Source organism: Canis lupus, chromosome 14, assembly GCF_003254725.2.
Source record: "Canis lupus dingo isolate Sandy chromosome 14, ASM325472v2, whole genome shotgun sequence".
Taxonomy (NCBI): Eukaryota; Metazoa; Chordata; class Mammalia; order Carnivora; family Canidae; genus Canis; species Canis lupus.
The window spans coordinates 45,835,640-45,856,289 of NC_064256.1; the positions used below are offsets into that span (position 1 = coordinate 45,835,640).

General features: G+C 39.8%; 1 protein-coding gene across 2 annotated transcripts in view; it reads left to right on the forward strand.

Annotated features, from left to right (window-relative positions):
• The window catches only part of BMPER (BMP binding endothelial regulator), a 242,340-nt gene that overhangs the window by 45,673 nt on the left and 176,017 nt on the right, over positions 1-20,650 (forward strand). For both annotated transcript variants that reach the window (XM_025464605.3, XM_025464604.3), the window contains exons 4-6: positions 11,679-11,761; positions 15,102-15,192; positions 19,139-19,221. In XM_025464605.3, coding sequence (XP_025320390.1) covers positions 11,679-11,761; positions 15,102-15,192; positions 19,139-19,221 — 257 coding nt within the window. The remainder of the gene's footprint in view (positions 1-11,678; positions 11,762-15,101; positions 15,193-19,138; positions 19,222-20,650) is intronic.

Genomic DNA, 20,650 nt, shown 5'->3' on the forward strand with positions numbered 1-20,650 from the left:
TTTCAAGAACTTTTTCATCATCCCAAGCTTAAACTCTATCCCCACTCAACAATAACTCCCTATTCTCAGCCCCTGGTAACCTCTATTCTACTCTCTATCTCTGTGAATTTGCCTATTCCAGGTACCTTCTAGAAGTGGAATCGTATCACATTTATCCATTTGGAACTGGCTTATTTCACCTAACATAATATTTTCAATGTTCATTCATATTATATAGCATGTATCATGATTCTATTCCATTTTGAGGCTGAATAAGAATTCATTGTGTGCATATAACAGCTTTTGTTTATCCATTCATCCAGCAGTAGACATTTAGGTTGTTTCTAGTGGGCATCTGTATCCTTAACTAGCTCCCATGTGGTTCTGATGTTCAACAGGCTTGGAAGCCACTGGAATTAATGTTCTTCTGGTTAAATTCTCAGTTTGTGTATAGAATGCTTAGGAGGAGGGTGAGATATAATGTCATAACTTAAAAGATGTGACTATTGGTATTTTTAAGTTATTTATCTAGGTATATAGAAAAAAGAGCATGGCCTTGGATGCCAATGAAATCCCCTAAACTCTAGCCAAATGTTCATGGTCTGCTCTTAGGAAGAAGAGAAGCTTCACAGACCCAATAGCCACTAATGTTAAAATACATAGTTCTGTACACAGTGGTGTGTTGGAGTGCTTATCTTCCCAACTTTTTGTTCAGGGACATCATATTGGTAGTTTGAAATTGACTGGTGGGAGTATTTACACCTTGGAAATTGGAAAACCCTACAAAATCAGGGCTTTTCTCTTTTGTAGAGCTGATTATTAAACATTGGCAGTATGCCACTGACTGCATGCTATGTGTTCAGGATTTTTATTATTTTTTAAAAATACCACTAACAAAAGAAATATATTTTAAAAGATAAGCCTTTGTTGACAGGCTAAAACCCAGAAATCCATGCTTTCAGATTTAGAAAGTGCAGGTGATTGATGGTTCAGAGCTCCCATTAAGCTCCCATTAAGCACCTCTCCTTGAACTCCATGTTGGATGAAGTGTGGGTTTCTCTCTTGGTGGCGATTTCTCCTTATCCTCCTTCAAGTATGATCATGCCCATCAATGACTGCTTTTCTTGTCAGATATTTGGCAATCTCTTTTACAGCTTCTGCCCATGGGTGAAGAAGGTCTTTTTCAATTTTCTCCTGTTTTTAGAGAGGATGAATTTTTCTCTTTAATGCCCTTATCTACCCATGTTGCAAATGTAATGAAGACCTCCCTCAGTTTTCATGGCATGAGATTAGAGGGGGGCCACACACAGCCTCCCAGAAGACTCCACAAATATGTTTGTGCTGTTTAATCAGACACTTTTTCTGCTGGCCACACAGTCCTAAAATCATCCCATGCAAATGAGCCTCAGCTCAAACCTTCTAGAAAAGAGCCCAGGTAAAGAAGGTGGCAGATAAGAAAAAGATGGGCTATAAGGATCTGCATTCCACTCCTGACCCTCCAGGGATGACCTTAGTCCTTGGACTGCTCTTTGACAAATGCTCTCTAAAAAGTGTAATTGACAAACACAGGCAGGCTTCATCCTGCAGGGGATAGGCTCCTAGGTGATGCATGCATCAAGCCTGATTTTCCCATATAAACAATTTTTTAAAAGACATAAAAAGGGATATGCCTAACAGGGGTATTTTGTAGATATAGACAAGCATATTCCAAAAGTTATATAAAAAGGCAAAAGATCTAGAATAACCAAAACAATTTTGAAAAACAAGAATAAAAGGGGGAAAATCAGTCTACCCATTTTCAAGACTTATAATATAGATGCAGTCATAAAGATGATGCGGTATTGGCAGAGGGTTAGATGTATACATCAATGAAGCAGAATGGAAAGCCCAGAAATAGACTCCTACAAAATGCACAACTGACTTTTGATAAAGGTGCCAAGGCAGTTCAATGGAAGAAGACTGACCCTTTCAACATCCGGTGCTGGAAGAATTAGACACGCACAGGCAAAAAAAATGAACATGAGCTGAACCTTGTATGTTATACAAAAATTAATTCAAAATTGATCATGGACTTAAATGTGAAACACAGAACTATGAAACATGTACAAAAAGCATATAGGAGAAAAATCTGTCAGACCTAGGGCTGGGCAAAGAATTTTTTAGATTTGATACCAAAGGCACTGTCCATAAAATGGAAAAATTGATAAATTAAACTTCATTAAACATTTTTGCTTTGGGGAAGACCTTGTGAAGAGAATAAAAATATCTAATTAGACAATGAGAAAAAGACATGAGGAGGTGTTTCACTATATTGTATACACAGATGGCAATAGAGCACATGAAAAGTTACTCAACATCGTTAGCCATTAGGAAAATTCAAATCCAAACCTCAGCGAGATATTACTACTCACCTATCAAAATGGCTAAAGAAAAAAAATAGCATGATTAACACCAAATGCTGGTGAAGATGTAGAAAATCTCTGATATATTTCTGTAAAAATACCAAATGATTCAGCTACTCTGGATGAGGGTATAATGGTTTACAGAACTAAATGTACACTTACCATATAACCTAGCAATTGCTGTCTTGGGCAATTCCAGTAAAATGAAAACCTCAAAACTCTGTACACAAATGTTCATAGCAGCTTTAATCATAACAGGCAAAAACTGGAAGCAACTCACATGTTCTTGAGTGGGTGAATGGTTAAATAAACTGGTATATCCACACCATGGAATACTACTCTGCAATAAAAAAAGGACTAAACTATTGATCCATGCAAAAACTTGGATGTCAAAACAATTATTCTAAAAGAAAAGAGCCAATCTAAAAAGGCTGCATACTGTATGATTCCATTTATGTAACATTCTTGAATAACAAAATTATACAGATGGAGAGCTGACTAGCGGTTGTCCAGGCTTAGAGATGGAGGCTACAAGGGGAGTCAGTGTAGTTATAAATGAATGGCTTGAGAGGGCCTTGTTGTGATAGTACAGTTCTGAATATTTGTTGGTTATACAAAGATATACATATGATAAAACTGCATAGAAACACACACACACGTACAGGTGAAGCCAGTAAAATCCAAATAAGCTCTGTAGACTGTACCAATGTCCATTCTTGATTTTGATACTGTACTATAGTTATGCAAGATGTTAATGCTGGAGGAGCCTGGATGAAAGGTGCATGGAGAAAATATTTTTTTGTATCTTCCTGTGAATCTGTAATTATTTCGAAACAAATGAAAAGAACATTTTCAAAAGAAAATTTTCAAAAGAAAAATGAGGGTGGTAGGATATTTCTGACAATTTTTCTGCAAGAAGCCCTAAACATCCTATTTAATCAACCATAAAGGTTATGTCTGTGTAATCTGTTTCTCAAGTGTGAAAATCATGCAGTACAATTCATTAATCAAATAGATGGCATTTCTTATGCGTGTTGTATATAACTTATTTCTTCTTCATGCTAGTCAAAGAGATTTTCATGGATATCCTTGAAAATACTTTGGGGAAACTGAGAGTTCCATTCATGACTCTTTGTGGCTGCCATAATTTATCCTCTGAGGTGTTTGGTGTTTGGCTGTCTTCAAATAAATCTTATTTTCTTAAATTGCTGCTGTGTGTCCCAAACTGTGAAACATGTTCCTGTTTTGAAAAATGCACGAATCCAACCTTAGATGTTTGAATTTGATCTTTTGATCCTTTATCATTTGTTGCTTCAAAAGGCCTAAAGGATGGCATGATTGGTAGCCCAAGGTAAAGACGTTCAGAACAGAGTTCAAAATCAGGTCTTGCCTCTTTGGCCACAAAATCTGCATTTTACTCTATAATATTGTTTTTTAGACATCACTGGAACATGATGTTAAAGTAACACCGAAAGGCAGCATGTTATGTTCCTCATGGATATCATTTTTACTTTGAAGCTACCACATTCTAGGTTTCCTTCATGTGGATGGCAGGAACCAAATAATGAATCGAACATGAATTTTGGAGCAAGATAAAAAGAATGACTGTATTTTGATCTGGACAAAGTAATTTCGCTTTTCTTGATTTCTTCATTTTAAAAACTAGGGGTAAAGTGTTCTCTGTCCTAGAATTCTTTTTGTGAGGATAGAATGAAATCACATGTGAAAACCCCAAGAACAGTGCCTTACCTTTAATAACTATGTAGTAAGTTTTATTTTCTCTCTTCTATTTTCTCTTGTTGGAGGATTATTTATTTAATATTTCTGAAAATATTTTATGGAACTCACCTTTGGAAATGACCTCTGGTAACATTTTGCTGGTCCACATTAGAAGACCAGTCTGATGACTTCATAGGACAATGTCTCCTGGTTTTTACTCTTTTTCCATTTTTGCTTCATCTGAGCTCCACTCAGTTCTTTCTCCTTTGCCCATTGAGGAGCAATGGATATTGGATGTTTAACAATGGGATGCTGAGGATATAATGGGCCTGGCCCCTGCAGTGCCAATTCAGCCCAGAGGGAGAAGCATTCCTGTGTTCTTTATAGTAAGAACAGATCAACTGCAGGAGTGATGGGTGATGTGGATCTATAAAAAAATTGTTGCAGGTATTTTTGTCTCTTAATGCATTGCATATTTCCTTTATTACATTAATTACACTAAAAGTTTGAAAGCATATTTTATTGCATAGAAGCCTAATTTATTTGTGGCTCCTAGAATCTGTTTTATTACCTTAATATCAATGCCAGATATTGTATGTATTATAATCTTATGAACTTATGAGACTGGCTCTATAAGCCACAATTTCTTCACTTTACAGTCCTCAATAAACACATAGATTAGAAATCCAAGTAAGTCACGTGGAGATTTTGTAATGGTGAAGTGAGTTGAATTTGCAAATCATCTGTACTTGTCTAATACTTCTGCATATTTGGGATTTTATTCATAAAGCCATCAAAAATTAAGTAAAATAGCTTCCCATCATTTATTTTTCTATTGATTATTTCATTTCAATCATCTATTTAATTTCTATTTGAAAAACAAAACAAAAAAGTCATGAAAAAGAATGTTGTGGGGGGCACACACTACTCTTTAAGAACTCTGTTCATGAGGCTGATTCTTTCTCTTGGGATTGAGGAAATGGTTTGACTATAAAATTCCCATTAGCCAAAAATAAGCAAAATTGCCTGCAGGATTCATGGTAGGTACAGCCTTGGAGAGTAATAAAAGCCTGTTTTAAATGAACTCCTAAGGACACGATATAAGCCCTAGAATGGCTAGTCAGATTTTATGTTTATCCCTCTTGATTATACTTCCATATGTTTCTGGAGAACAGTGTCTGAAAAGTGCTTCATTAAAAAAATTGTATTGGACTGGGGTAATTTGGGGCTTATTGACCAAGTCCCAGGGCTAGGGGTAACCTATCAGGTGGCCCGGAAACAGCAAAGAATGGCAAAGCTGTTTGCTCTGCTTCCTTGTGCCATGTGGCATGAACTGACTTCAAAGACCCCAACTTCTCTTTAAGTAAGTATGACAGTTTGCATGCTAACCCTTGCCCCCAACAAAAGACAAAAATAAAACAAATTTGGGGTACCAAAGTGGATTTTGGAAAGAAAAGGCACCCTCCTACAAGTTAATCTAAGATGAGGCTTGCACAGCATGGGAAGACGGGACCAGGAAAGTGTTGGTATGCTTGTCACTACTTAGGTTTGGTAGGTCCTGGAAGCTCGAGGACTTTCCTTCATTCTGTTCGATCCTTGCCCGCCTGTTACATGAGGGGTAGTAGGGTTAGTCGGTGTTAAAAGAGAGAGGCTTTGACATCTGAGTTGCTGCAGGAAAGCTTTGCTGTTTCTGGAAGTGGAATAGTGGATTGAACTATTCTCTCCAAGAGGAGAAACACAGGAGGTCCAGGGAATGTCATCTTTTCAAAATTCTTTTTCTGGGGTTTACAGGCATAGCTGCATGTTAGTGCTTACTATGTATTCCAGTGAAATTGAACATTTCTTAAGTACCTGCCATATACAAAGTACTGTAAGGGACCTATAAAGGGATATTTGAAAGCCCGCAGACACATGAAGAAAGAGCACAAGAGCACATCCTGAGTGGGGAAGTTTCTAGGAAGGCTTCCCAGAGGCTAGGACCTTGAGTTGAGTCTTGAAGGAAGAGTCAGCCAGGTAAAGAAGGAGGGCCTATGTGACCTATGTGTCACTGTGGGGATGATAGAGATGGAGGGAATGGATGAGATCTGGGTTTTTAAAGAAGGGAGCAGCGTTTGCAAAATTGTAGGGTGAGATCTTCTTGACATATTTGGGGGGGATTCTATGTGTGGCATGTCTGCAGCGTGGGGAATTTGGGAGCAGCAGATAAGAGAATGAAAAAGTGAGTCAAGGCCTGATCTGAGATATATGCTAAGAAGTTTGAATTTTATAGCAAAGGTCCATGGTTTTTTTTTTTTTTTAAGATTTTATTTATTTATTCATAGAGACAGAGAGGCAGAGACACAGGCAGAGGGAGAAGCAGGCATCATATAGAGAGCCTGACGTGGGACTCGATCCAGGGTCTCCAGGATCACGCCTTGGGCTGCAGGCGGTGCTAAACTGCTGCGCCACGGGGGCTGCCCCAGTCTGTGGTTTTAAATCCTCTCCCACTTCCTCCTTCTAGATACTGTGAGCCAGTTGGTTTGGAAAAGAAAGATTGGGGATAGGTATCAGTCTACATCTCAGCCAGGCTGTGAACCTTTAGTCATTGATAGTGCAAGTGCATGAATGACCCGGACTTGAAAGAGCACACACTGGTAGCTGTGCAGGAGGATGCTTGGCCCTATTCAAGCTGAGAGAAACAGTGAGCCTATTGGAGTAGTCCAAGTGAGAAAGAACTAGCAGCTTAGTTGAGGCAGGAGTGGAGAGAATGGACGGGTAATTGGAAGAGAACATCTAGAAGGTATGTATGTTGTGGGAAGGGGCAAAAAAGGAAAGGGAGTGCAGTCATCTGGCCACAGAGAAGTCCTGTAAGGTGAAGACTGTCTTTGGACTGGGTAGTAGTAAGCAGCTGCAGCCAGAGACAGTGAAGTTTCAGTGGGATGGTGGAGGCAAAAGCCTGATAACCCAAGAACTTCAGGTCTGTTATGAGTGGAGAACATGGATAATCCCAGGGACCTGGATGGAGTTCCAGGACTGAAAGGCCTGGAAAGGTAGGCTGAGGCTAATGCTGTGAGGTGCCTGCTGGGGGTTGTTATTGGTAATGGTAAGGTCCAGTTCTCTGCTCTTAGGCTAATGTTAACCTGACAGATGAGAAGGTTAAGCCTTTTTAGGGTGAGACCAGGTGGAGTTAAGGCTTATTAGAAGGCCAATGCCATTTTTTTTAATGGTCCTGATGACTTTTAACAGCTATTTTAACAACAGAATGATGAAAATATGTGGTATTCTTTCTCTCTTGGGATAATATGGCTGCTGAAATGGTCGCAACTAATAGGAAAAATGAGTTTTATTGCTTAATTGTGGATTCAATTTGTGTGTGTACTTCCTGTTACCATTGCCATGTGTTTTCTGAATTGACTAGTTGACTAGGCCAAGCTTCTCTGTAAGAGTGTGTATTTTTAAAAATAATGCTCTGAAATTCTTCTCCACCCGGAAAATATTTAACATATAAAAAGCCAAAAATACATACATAGGTGAAGTATAGCTAGTTTATGCTTGTTTTTGTCTAACTAATTTTGTAGAGAAGAGCTAGTTGGGGATGTGATGGTTTTGATCAGGGTGTCTCAATGTTGGCACAATTGACATTTTGAGTTGGTTGAGCCTCTGTTGTGCCTTGTAGAGTGTTTAGCAGCATCCCTGGGCTCTACCCACTAGATGCTTGTAACACTTCTATCTCCCCACTTGTGGCAACTGAAAATATCTTCTAACATTATTAAAAGTCTCCAGGGTGGGGGATGGGAAGAATGTAAAATCGCCCTAGATTGAGAACTATTGGTTCTCAATATATATTGTAGTGGTTTTATTGGAAGATAACTACTTCCTCCTGCTGCAGTATGGATAGTTTTACTGAAGCGTGTGGAATCTGAGAAGCTTTTTATCACCAGAAGAAAACTAATGAATATTTATAAATTATCTTGTCAAGAGTTTATTTACAAATATTTGAAGAAAAAAGAAAAGCTACTTTTTTGGTGGCCTGACCATGCCTCTGCTTACCCCATTTACTCACTCTTTAATTTAAAGTTCCTGAATATGCTGTCATTTAGTTTTAATCTGGGTTGTTGAGGTCTCAATGCAAGGATATTATGCACTAGAGAGTGCCCAAATAATACCATCTGCCTAGAACTGGATGTGAAAGTGTGAATTTCAAGCAGGACATGGATTCTAGCATCACCCTCACACCCAAGGCTTTCTAACTTTGAGAAAGCCACTTTAATCTTTCTGTGCAAATTTTCTCATCTGTGAAATGAAGGAGATAAAGTATATTCTCTGTAAGTTTGCTTCTAGCTCTAAGATTGAAATGCTTTGATTGTTTTTTTGAGTGGCTTCCCCTTGCCATGCAACACACCCCCTAGTGCACTGCAACCCAAGATATGCTCTGTAGGTCGCCAATGGTCCATAGACTACATTGCTGGTCTGCATTGAGAGAAGTACAGAAATAGAGACAATTAGAAATGTTCATTATAATTTGACAGAGTAATTTTATGCCTATTACATATAATACAAAAAATTGAGCTTATATTTTGCCTTCGTCTTTTATTTATTTTAATTTTTTAAAAAGATTTAAAAAAAATTTATTTGAGAGAGAAAGAGAGGGCATAAATGGGGCGGGGGGTAGAGGGAGAAGCATATTCCTGCCAAGCAGGGAGCCTGAGACAGGACTCAATCCCAGAAGTCTTGGATCATGCCCCGAGCCCAAGGCAGACGCTTAACCAACTGAGCCATCCAGGTGCCCTTGTCTTAGTCTTTTAAATGGAAACTTTTAGTAATTCATTTTTATTATGTTTTATGAAGATAGAAGTCCACATTGGATTGGAAGAAGAAAAATAAAATAAACTGGTCTTTCGCTAGAGGTAGTTTGAGAAGCACTGCCTTGATGTATGATGGAAATATTTTTTTGCTTCTCTTTTTATACTGGCCAATAAGAGAGATATTTAGTATATACCTCCTCTGGGGTTTTGATAAAGAGAGGGGCAAGATACTGCCTGTCTGCTTTGTCAGCAGCTTAAAGTTGGTGGCAAAAAAAATAAGAGGTAATTCTGTAGTAAATATGAGGTTCTCTTTGGTTATATGTGTATATGTCTTCACATAGCTCATGTTAGTATCTTGCATCAAATAACATGTTTATCTTAGAACAGAAACCCAAAGAGCAGTGAAAATGCCCATTTAAACCCCTCCAAACATTATTTTAACCCCCAACATAAACAATCTACTAGAATGTTTGGTATACGGAGTCTCTGTACTAGTGATGTTGGCAAGGATAGGAAGAAAAAGGAAAAGGTGTGGATTATACTTGCTAAAGAGATTAATATAGATGTTTGGGCATCTATTCTATCATTCAGACTCATCTAACATTTGGGAAAATCTGTTCTGTGGACTCGGGTGTGATACACTGATAGGTGAACAAGGGCACTTAAGCAATGAGCACTTCACAGTTTCACCTTGTTCTTCATATGTTAAACTAAGGTGGAGGAGCCAGCCTTTAGACTGACACTTATTTGAGGGAGAAAACATTGCTCCGTTCTCTGCACTGTGAACCACTTGTCTGAATACCTTTTATCCCATATTGAGTGGAATAATCCAGAGAGGCCTGCCCTACTCCTGGGAACCCTTCACACATGACCTGGCATTGTGTAGGAACAGTCTCTGGGCTTGCAGTTCCTGCCTGGTCTGCATGGGTTTTGTAGTGTACTTCCTCCTCCAAAGTAAAAAAGGCAAGATCTTTGCTTGCTCTATTAGCAGCAGAAAATCACCCTTTCTTTCAGTCTTTTTTTTTTTTTTTAAATCCAGAGGATGAAAATATATAACATATTTGGAAACTCCACTGGCAGACTTGGCAGGCGTTTCATATTTACTTGGACTTAACATGAATTGGATTTGGTCCTCTGATTTCTCCGCCTCCATCTCTCAGAACAAGTTATTTATTATCCAGTGAGTCTGTGTTAGTGGATCAGACATGCACATGGCACATCTATTGTAAGTGTGTTTGTTCAGTAAGATTTATGCTAGCCCAAATTGTTTTATATTGGTTTTCATTGTTGAAAATTTACTATATTCATTCTTGGTTTGGCGTAAGTATTTGTAGTGTGCTAGGGGTTCCTGTGGTTGAACATTTTATCACTATAACACTTCATGCAAAGGAAATTAAAAAATATATAGTGAAAGCATTTCCCTAATATGTTTCCAATCAGCTGTGTATTTTAGTAATTTGATTTGTAGGAACTAGAGAGAAGAATATTACTGAGCTCTTTTCAATCATTCATAATTCTCTGGCAATTCAGATCATGGTTCCAAGTTTATGAAAGTGTCTCTTGAAATTTTCTTCAGTCCTTTAGTATTCAGTTTGTGTATTAAGAGAGTTTTTATATTTTATTATTTTACTTTATTTTACTTTATTTTATTTTATTTTATTTTATTTTATTTTAATTACCACAGCAATATCTAAAAGAATTCAGAGAAGGAGATGAGTTTTCTATCTGTGTCTTGGACAAGAAAAACTGATGTGGATTGAGGTTGACTGGCTTGCCAGAAATCAATCATTGGTATTGAGAGACAGGCCCTTTTATTTCTGCATTATCCTATGTATGTGTTCCTACTTCTGTACTCCTTGGGCTAAGGGATCAGACTGTGACTTGTAAATCCCTTTGCTTCATGCGCTCCTAATAATCTAATATGCAGTGATGAGTGCATAGGCAGGTGCATCTTCCCTGAAAATGTAAAACATGGGATGGAGGGTGATATTTGGACAAGCTAAACAAAGATCTAGGCTGTGATCCTTGTGCCATTATTTCTTTGGCTCTTTCTATAGGAACTTAAGCTAACTGGCTTGTTTCCTCTTTTGAGATCTCTGGGTCTTTGATTTCTGCTTTTGCTGATGAATGAGCATGGCTTCTGTTTTGGTTAGTAAATTAACTTGTGATAATCCATACATTTATAGTTTTAGATTTTTAAAATCTAGTTCACTATCTAAAAGTAAAATCAAAGTGAAATGTGAAATAATAGCTCTTAAACTGGGAGGCAAGACTTGGAAGATTTTGTCTGGTGAAGATAGTAGCTTGTCAAGCGTCTTAGATGTGTAGAGAATTTTGCAATCATTTCCTATATTTTAATTTTCTGCTTTAGCTCCTGTCAGGTTTTAAACTTCCTTCTTGACCTTCAGCAGTTTTGTGTTCATTTAAGTCTTATGAAAAATCCCCTTACACAGTGGTGATTTTAGCCCTTGTCCTCCTCATACTTCACTAGGCATAAATAAAATCACGAGGTCCTGCATTTTGGCCAGGAAAGTTCATCAATCCATGCTTTTCCATTTGAAAACTTCATCTGGGAGGTTAATCTTCTCAGTAGCCAAAGAATTAATATAAGTGAAAACCAAGTGGATATTTAGAAGGCTTAGTTGTGTTTTGGAGAAAATGGCCAAGGAACGTGATGGTTCCCACTATCCCTAGTCCTGGCTTAGAAAACATAACTTCCTTTGCTCCAAAAATAAAGGAAACACACATTCATTCTTGCTCTTTTTTTTTTCTTGCTTCTGTGTTTCCTGTTTAGGTTGCACCTATGAAGGAAATACCTATAACAGCTCTTTCAGATGGCAGACTCCTGCACAACCCTGTGTTCTACGTCAGTGCCAGGTAAAGTCTATTTTACTCTCTACTCAAAGGGAATCAATAGTCTTCCTCAGAAGGATCTTCTGTGCCTTAGAAGACAACACAGAACACCCCCCCCCAAAAAAAAAGCAAAACAAAAATAAAACCAAAAACAAATAAAAAACCAACTTCTGCATATTTATTGTGACATTCACCATAACAAGACAGGTCCAGGATAGATACCGTATAGCAGTCACTTCTGGAAACATGCAGTGGAATTATCCGCCATTGTTAAATTGTGCCTGGAAAATCTCTGGGAAGATGTATATGTCCTTGGGGAAAATTCATGTCTTCCTGTGAGTCAACTTTGAGCAAAACATGAATTCCTGTTAGCAGAAAGAAGTATTGTTAGAGGATATATGTTTTCCTTCTTTGATTTAGAAATATTTTGGACTGGAGCCAATCTGTAAGCTTATTAAATCAAAGCAATTAGTACACCGTAACCTCAATGATTTCAACCTGACAAATTTGAGAACCACCAGTTCAGGTCCTAAGGAGCCCACTGTGGCTGGTACTTGCTGCACTCTGCAAAGGGCACTGATTCTACATGACTCTAGTTGTTACAGATCTTCAATAGAGCAAGATAAACTAAAGGAGAAATGTAGAACCTAAATGTTCAAACTCCTTTTCTTATCTCTGAAGAAATATTCAGTTAAAAAATGCTTATCTAATTTTGACATAATTTAGAAATTCTCTGTGGAGAAGATGCTATTAAATCACTTTACCCCTAGCCTCATTTTACTGTTCCAAGATATGCTCTTGCATTTAAAGGTTAGTGTAATAATGCATGTTTCTTTTGGATCTTATCTCAAGTATACTGACAGTATACTGAAGTCTGACTTTTATGCAGCCATGCTGTTATATTCTCACGGTGGGTACACTCACTCAAAAGATCATCAGTTATTTATTTGGCTAAATGTTCAGTTCATTTGTATAATAAATCAAAATTATTTGTGAAAATAAGCAGTAGGTAGAACAGATACAAATAATATTTTAAGTGAATCAATAAATATTTGTTGAATTTTTGCTCTGGGTTATAGATTCAACCAGCTTCATGGAACAAAAAGATGAGAGCAGTGAGTTTTAATAACATCAAAAGTCCAATTCATTCTAAAATTTGCACCACCCCACTCACATCCTGCTTCCTGACCAATGAAATTTCCACTCTTTGATAGGTGCACTCTGAAAGCCCTGTTACACTATCTTTTAAACAAGACAACCTTGTTGGAGTTACCTTTTGGAGTGTAGTATAACATTTTTTTGCAACAGCCAGAGGTCCTGAAGATCCTCAAATTGCATGAGCTGGTGGCGAATTTTGCTACTTTTGGATGAAGAATTAAATGAAAGCTATTATCTGGGAGGAAATATTTTGTTGACCGAATAACACATGAAGCCATTTTCAAGTGTTGACACTGAAACTCCTATTGCCTATCGTCTTTGGTCACCGGCAACTCATTAGGCCCACAGAGAATGGTGCAGGAAGGAACATCCCATTATCATTGGAAGCGATCTCAAGGACCAACAGCCCTGGGAGTCAGGAAGTGCTGAACTGCAGAGTAGAGCCCTGAAAGGGAATGTTCCCTACCAAAGATGACCTTTGCTGTTTCATTCTCCCCCCTTTTAAAGATTTTGCCTAAGCCCTGCTAACTTGTTTAGAAATACATTTCATTCAATAGTCATAAAAGCAAACCTCTAAGGTAGTTATAAGAGCTGTCCCTCTGCTCAGCTGGCACCTTCCCACCCTGGATTATTTTCTTCCTTCTTTAGGGAATGAGTTCTCATCTGTGAATGTGGGAAGTAGCCACTTACTGGTACCTGGAAGGGAAGGCTTCATTTAAGATACTCCTCTGCAGAATGGCACAATTGCAAACTCTTTAACTCTTCCCTTCTCAGGGCATAAGATCGGTAACAGAAGAGAGAGTGTAGGGTACACTGGACCTCTCCTTCTCATTTCCTGTGAAGTGAGGATGGTATTATCTCCTAGGGTGATGGTAAGCATCAATAAAAACACTTCAGGTAGAGGCTGCATGGACTGGACACAACTAGGTACCAGACAGGTAACAGCTAGTCTAACACCTGGGTTATTTCCATTTGAGTTGAATTCTAGCTTCTTAAATCCTCCTACCAAAAGAGTTCTGATGGTGAAAAATTTACCTTTATTTTCCTCTTTGACATTCTAACTAAAGAGAAAACTGAAGATCACAGACAGGAAATTCATGCTGGGAACAAATCTGAAACCTCCATCTGGATTGCAGATACTAAAGGGAAATTGATCTTGGGCCATAGCTTTTTGCATTGCTTCAGTTATGTAACTAAAGCACAGATCCTTTTTTGATGTTGTAGACTGTGATATTTTGACAGTTGTTTTTTCTTTCCCAAATGTGATATAGACCACAATAAATTCCTCTTGTAGTGGAATCCTCAGGCTCGACAAATATGAAGACATTTAGGATATAACTTTCCTTGTTGGACTGAGATAATATGGTAGCAGACAGGATGAGGAAAATTATCTAGTTGTCAAACTGTTACATTTTTTTTAGCCTGTGCTACCCTTCCTTGCAAAACAAAATTAAATAAAAACACAAATCCATTTATAAAATGGGTAGAGATTATGGAGAAAATAATTCGAAGGCCAGCTCTGACAATTAATCAAAAAAATGTGTCAATTGACATTAAAATACTAGAATCCCAAGGTTCGTTTGCAAATGAGTCATTCGATTTCATTATTAAGATCTAAAGGCTCTATTTTTCTATATATAGCATGAACTTTAAAGCAGTTTTATCTAATCTCATTATTTGATGCTGGAGAGCCAGGCTCCCTCTGTGAGGCAGAGTAAAATTTCTAAGATTGCAGAGCTTGTCTAGATATTTCTAGAGGGGGGGTAAGGAATAAGGTCTCCAGATGCCAGTCTGGGGTATTATGTTTATACTGTGCCTCATAATTAATGGCTTAAAGTGTAATAACAATGATAGAAAATACAGTCAGTGTTGACAACTTAAAACAATTGTGAATGAATAGTAGACTCAGCTGCTGGCTGACAGCAAGAAGGTCTTTAATACTAGATTTAAAAGAAAGAACTTGGGGCCAAAGAGGAAGATCAAGAACAGGGCCAATACGGGATTTGTGCTCTGAGTTTGAAAGCGTCAAGGCTGTGAGCTGGGGAGATGGGACCTCATTGGTGCCATGTCCTCTGGACCTGACACCCACCTTCCTTTGCACTTTGATGTTCAGATGCTTCCCCTACTCCCTTGGTTACTTTCCCAAAGTGAATCCCTCCTCAGTGGGAATTCTGGGCTGACATGTTTGTGGCATTCTGTTTTTCAGGAAGGTGTTGTCACAGAGTCTGAGGTGCGATGTGTTGTTCATTGTAAAAACCCTTCCAAGCATCTGGGAACGTGCTGCCCCACATGTCCAGGTAACGTTCTCAGGAAGGGAAGGCTTCCAGGCTCCCTGGTACAGCACATCACTGTGAAATCTCTGAGCTCTCTCAAGAAGGCAGGGTTCTCCCCTTCTGGACTGGAACTTCTCTCACTTGGTGTCTGTGTACAGAATGGGTTTAGAGAGCAAACTCCTTTGCATAGAAATGTCCGGTTGGACTCTTTGGTGTGCCCAGGATGAATGCAATGTGCTGTAGGTCTTGGCATGTGGATACTCCAGGCTCCGGAGGCCCGCTTTCCACTCCACAGGGCCACAGGTAACGCTTACTTTGGAAGGAAAGGCTGTGGCTTTCTCTTGCTTCCAGAAATGTCTTTTTACTGCTTCATATTGCAGTATCTTGGCTAGAGCTCGCCTTGGTGATGAAGTGACCAGATGTTTTCTGAAAACTGAGAGCTGTGTCCCTAAGTGAATTTAGCTTCGGGTTTTGCTGGTCTCAGTTTTCGGTGTGGTGCAACAAGTTGGACCCACTGTCTTTTACGAGGGCCCCACTGCCTAGCTGACAGCAAAGGGATCTTTCCTTTCCAGTGGCTAGAGTGTTTCCTCTTACTTTTCTGAACAGGATTACAAAGGCCTCCTGCATCTTTTCTTGCCCTTACGTATGAGCCCAGGGATTTTGAGGTGAGAGAATTTTTTTCTGATCCTTTAAGCCCCTGGCCCATGCTCTCAGACAGATGTTCTGAGTTTTGGTTTTACTCTGAGTGCTTTTCCTCACTGGAGGCGATCCTCACAACTAGCACTCTTTGCTTTTGAGATTAATCTCCAAAGGGCCTTCTGTTCTGCAAAACTTGCTGGGGAATGGCTCAGGTACCATGCTGTGATGCTCTGCAAAGATGAGCCCTGCTCTCTTTGCAGGCAGCTGCTCAACCTCCCCTATACTCCTTGCAGTCTGAGATGCGCCTGAACCTGAGTCCCTCCTAGAGTTCATTTTTTTTTCTCGTCCTTAAATGACAATGAGAACAGTTGCTCTCTACTACCTCTAACCTTCCTGAGTTCCCTGGACAGTCTTGATTGAGCCAAACTTCCTTTCCACATTGGGATTTCTGTGAAGCTTGCATTCTTAGATGAACTTACAAGAAGGCCAAAAACTGGTTGAAAGTAAAAGAATTCTTTCCATAATCCAATTATTTTGTACCTATCAAACAGAGTTTGCTTGAGTTCCTTCTGCCTCTGAATGCAGAGGCATTAAGTGCTTTGTATTTGTATTATGTAACCATACTCTTAAATGCCTAAAGAGTCCTTACTAAGTTAGATCAGTAGCTCTCTAGGCTGCACATGAATATCACCTGGAAACCTTTAAAAAAATCCTGATGCCCTGGCTTCATTTCAGACCAAGTCCATCAGAATCTCTGAGAGCAGAATCCAGGCCCCCCACATAATTCCTATACACCGGCAAGCTTGAGATTGATAACAGAGCAAATTTTATATGCCACATAGATTTAAAAATTATTATAGCTCTTAAATGCGAATTCAGTTATGTTGAAGAGACTGTTGCTTTATTGGTACAGAATCAACTCAATGTATGTAACATTCTTCCTTACTTATGAAATCGTCATGTTTTTAGGCTGCCTTTGGAAATGTGGGTATATAAACAGCTGAGTGAATTTATTTCAGCAGTTGAAGTTATCATATTTGAGCAATTGCTTCTTTCACTTGGCTTTTGGTTGAGTTCCCAGGAAGGGAAGGCTGAACTCTATGATTGCAAATACTGCGGTGCTAAGTCCTCATGAGTATCCAGTGAAGGATGAGGCACTGCCCACAGTTCACACTTAAAGACATTAGACCCAGTAAGAATAAGTACCTTCCCCAGGCCTGTGACTTGGGGTTGGGGTCAGGGTATGGCCCCTTCTCTTTCTTGGCTGCCATACTGTACTTACTCCTCCTCCTGCCCCAAACACACCATAATAATTGTTCTGCTTGGGTCCAGATGCCCTGGGAGACAAACCTTTAAAAGTTAGCATGCCCCACACCCGCCCCCTGACACCTGTTTAGGCTCTGTGCCTTCCATGATGCAGTCAAGAATCAACTTTGTTCCCTCTCTTTAGTTTCAAAGGCCAACCTGTGGGATGCAAATCAAAAGACTCAGAAGAGGTCACATCCAGGATGTATTATCCTTTTTTGGAGGGGAAGAAAGACCCAGCCAAGTCTAGGTAGGGACAGTCAAGGGAAGCCGTGGAGTATTCTCCTTGGTAATTCAGAAGGACTGGCATCTGTCATTGATCATAGAATGGTATAATACATAATGACAAACATGTAAAGTCTGTGGTCAGTTTCTTCCTGAAACAGATTTTAGGGCATTCTTGGTTGTCTACTCTTTCCTTTCGTCTGACTTTACTCAGTGATGGTGGGTTGTGATGGGAAGAGTTTACATAGATTTTTCTTTTAAAATTCCCTTATTTAAGTTGTCAAATGTAGATTGTTGTGGTTAATCTGTCTGGAAATCTGGATGACAAAACCAGTGTACAAACATACATGAAAGAATTGAAGTCCTCTTTTTGGAAGTGTGCTTTGGAAAGAGATAGCTGGGCACCTGCTCTTATTAACAACGCTGAGGTACAGCCTCTGGGAAGCACCCAAGCTTACTAAGTCTTTCTGTATCAGGGAAAACACAAAGAGGTGGTTGATTGCTGCCTCTGGGTGTGGGTATCAAATAGACTTTAAAACCACAGTTTCACTCAGTGATTCAGCTTCAGACTCAGTAGCATTTGCTTCCGTGTCTTTCAGTGGAACAAAGGGCTCCATATCTAGATTTAAAATGAATAGGTCCAGCAGCCAGATTAAGTGGTTGTGGGTGATCCTTGTTTCTACTTATCAGGGACCAACTGCTTCAAGAGCTTGGTGGGTTCTGTTAATGACTGCAGTTGGCAGGATTTAAATACTTACTCTCAGGGGCATGAGTCCGTTTCTCCTAAGAGCCTCCTTTGCTGATTTTTGGCATTACTGTGCTGGGTCCACCCTCTACTGTTTGGAAAGTGACCTTATTTATTCCAGGAGACCACCTTGTAAGGATAGTCCTGAGGAAAGTGGCTTTGCCATCAGCTGACAGTCCTCTCGTAGCTGGTTTGTCATGAGGTTACTGGCCAGCCTGTGTTTCAGGTCATTTGTGGGATTTTTTTTTTAAGAATATGGCAGTGTCCCGAAGCATCTTTCTGAATCAGAGACACCTCCTGGGTTTTTCATCCTATTTTTAGCTAAACTTGGTGGCTAAACCTCTTTAATATCATGCGGGGTGGGTCTGAAAAACTGTGTGGCACCTTTTGCCCTGCTGTTCCCCCTTCCTGCCTTGGTGCCTGACCCTCTGTGTGGTGCAGCTGGTAGGTCAGAGCTGAGTTTGAATCCCAGCTCTGCTGCCTGCCAGCTGAGTGAGTTACTTCTTCTCTCTGAGCCCCATTTCCCTCATCTATGATGAAGTGACCAGTGTCCCCACTTTGTAGGCTCACTATGCAGATGGAGTGAGATCAGGGGTACAGAGAGCCTGGTAGAGGCTGAACAGTTCCTGAACACTCACCAAGTGACGGCTCTTCATGTCATTTGCTTGGTAGCTTGCCTTCTCTCACTTGGCTTTCTTCTGTCTGCCTCTTCCAGCTTCCCTGGGTTTAGTTTTCCCTGGCTGTGATCTGAGTGGTCATGGTGAGCTCCTTAGACTCATAGGGCTCACCATTATGCAGTGTCCCCCTTGGGCTGACCTGGCTTCCACTATCTTTTTTGCTTTTTAGCAGCTCTGGTTTTCTGGACTCATGTCAATCTTTTGTACTCCTTAAAAAAATCTATGAAGCAATCTAGTCCTCTGGTTAAAGAGGACACTCTGCTAGGCAGAGGTGGAGGTGGGAGGTGGATAAGCGAGATGGATGAGCAGTGGACAGAAGCATAGTGTCAAGCTGAGCAAAGGCTGCTGCCCTAATTCTATACTTTGCTTTGCTTTCCAGGTTGTGTGTTTGAGGGTGTGCAGTACCAAGAAGGGGAGGAATTTCAGCCAGAAGGAAATAAATGTACCAGGTGCTCCTGTGTTGTAAGTACTGCCCTAGATGTGCTAAGGGTGTTCCTTCTGGTTAATCATGGCTGGGACCCACCAAAAGCAGCCCTGATTCTCCTTAGTCACTCCTCTCCCTCCTGACATGGAATCAAGGAAAAAGCTCATTGTTTTAGGGCAGGTTTCTCAGCCTTGGCACTATTGCCATTCTGGGCTGGGTAGTTCTTTGTGGTGGGAGCTGACCCGGACATTGGAGGATGTGGAGTGTTATCCCTGGCCACAACCTATCAGGTGCCAGGAGCGCTTACCCTCCCTCAGTTATGATAACCAAAAATGTCTGCTGATGTTGCCACGTGTCTCCTGGAGAAGAAGATCACCGCTGGTTGAAAATCACTGGTTTAAAGAGTGAGGGAGAGGAGCTGGTTTCCCTCTACCTGCCTTCTTTGGGAAGATGTGGATTCTCTTTATTTTAAGGTAGCTGTTGGGTTCTTCAGTGCAGTCAAATGGGAAGCAGATGCGGATAAGTATAGCTTGCCTCAGTATATTCCATGGGGTGAGAGAACCTGATCCAAGGCTTGGTCCTTTTCACCAGAGGATGGACAGGAAGAAATGGGCACTAAACTGTGAATTCAGGGCAAAGTAGGGATTAGTGGGATAAAGCCATAGACTTGCCTTGCTAAGAATTGCTGACTTGTGGTTCATATACTAAGGATAGATTCTGAGTACTTAGAAATGAAAGAAGGAACTTGGAGTATGCCATAATTTTAAAGGGATCTTTTAAATTAATGTATTTCAAATTTGGACTATGATCTTTAGGGGTGATGGTGGTAATGGTGATGATGGGAATCTAGTCTTAATCAGGGCTCCAAGTTACTTACAGTAGGGAGTTAGTATAATGTATTTTTAAAACTTTTAATCTTTTAAATGATTAAAGATTGAAGAACATATAGTATGCATATCAGAATATTAAAAAAAATGTACACAGAGAACTCCAGTATCTCAGTTTCACCAAAGTAGAATCATATGTGGATCAACATGAATTGTAACATTTACCATTTCTCTACATGTCTTTTCTAAAATCTTTCCCTCTCCCTACATCACACATTAAAGTGAACATGACCAAGGCTGATGGTTTTTGTTTGTGATAAAAGAAGGAAAGGGGGATCCCTGGGTGGTGCAGCGGTTTGGCGCCTGCCTTTGGCCCGGGGCGCGATCCTGGAGACCCGGGATCGAATCCCACATCGGGCTCCCGGTGCATGGAGCCTGCTTCTCCCTCTGCCTATGTCTCTGCCTCTCTCTCTGTGACTATCATAAATAAATAAAAAAAAAAATTAAAAAAAAATAAAAGAAGGAAAGGAAGGAAGGGAGGGAGAAAGAGAAGATATACAAAAGGTATGTAATTGGATGTGTATAATACTCATAATAATATAATAATATGCAAAAATATGAAAGTGAGGGGTGCCTGGGT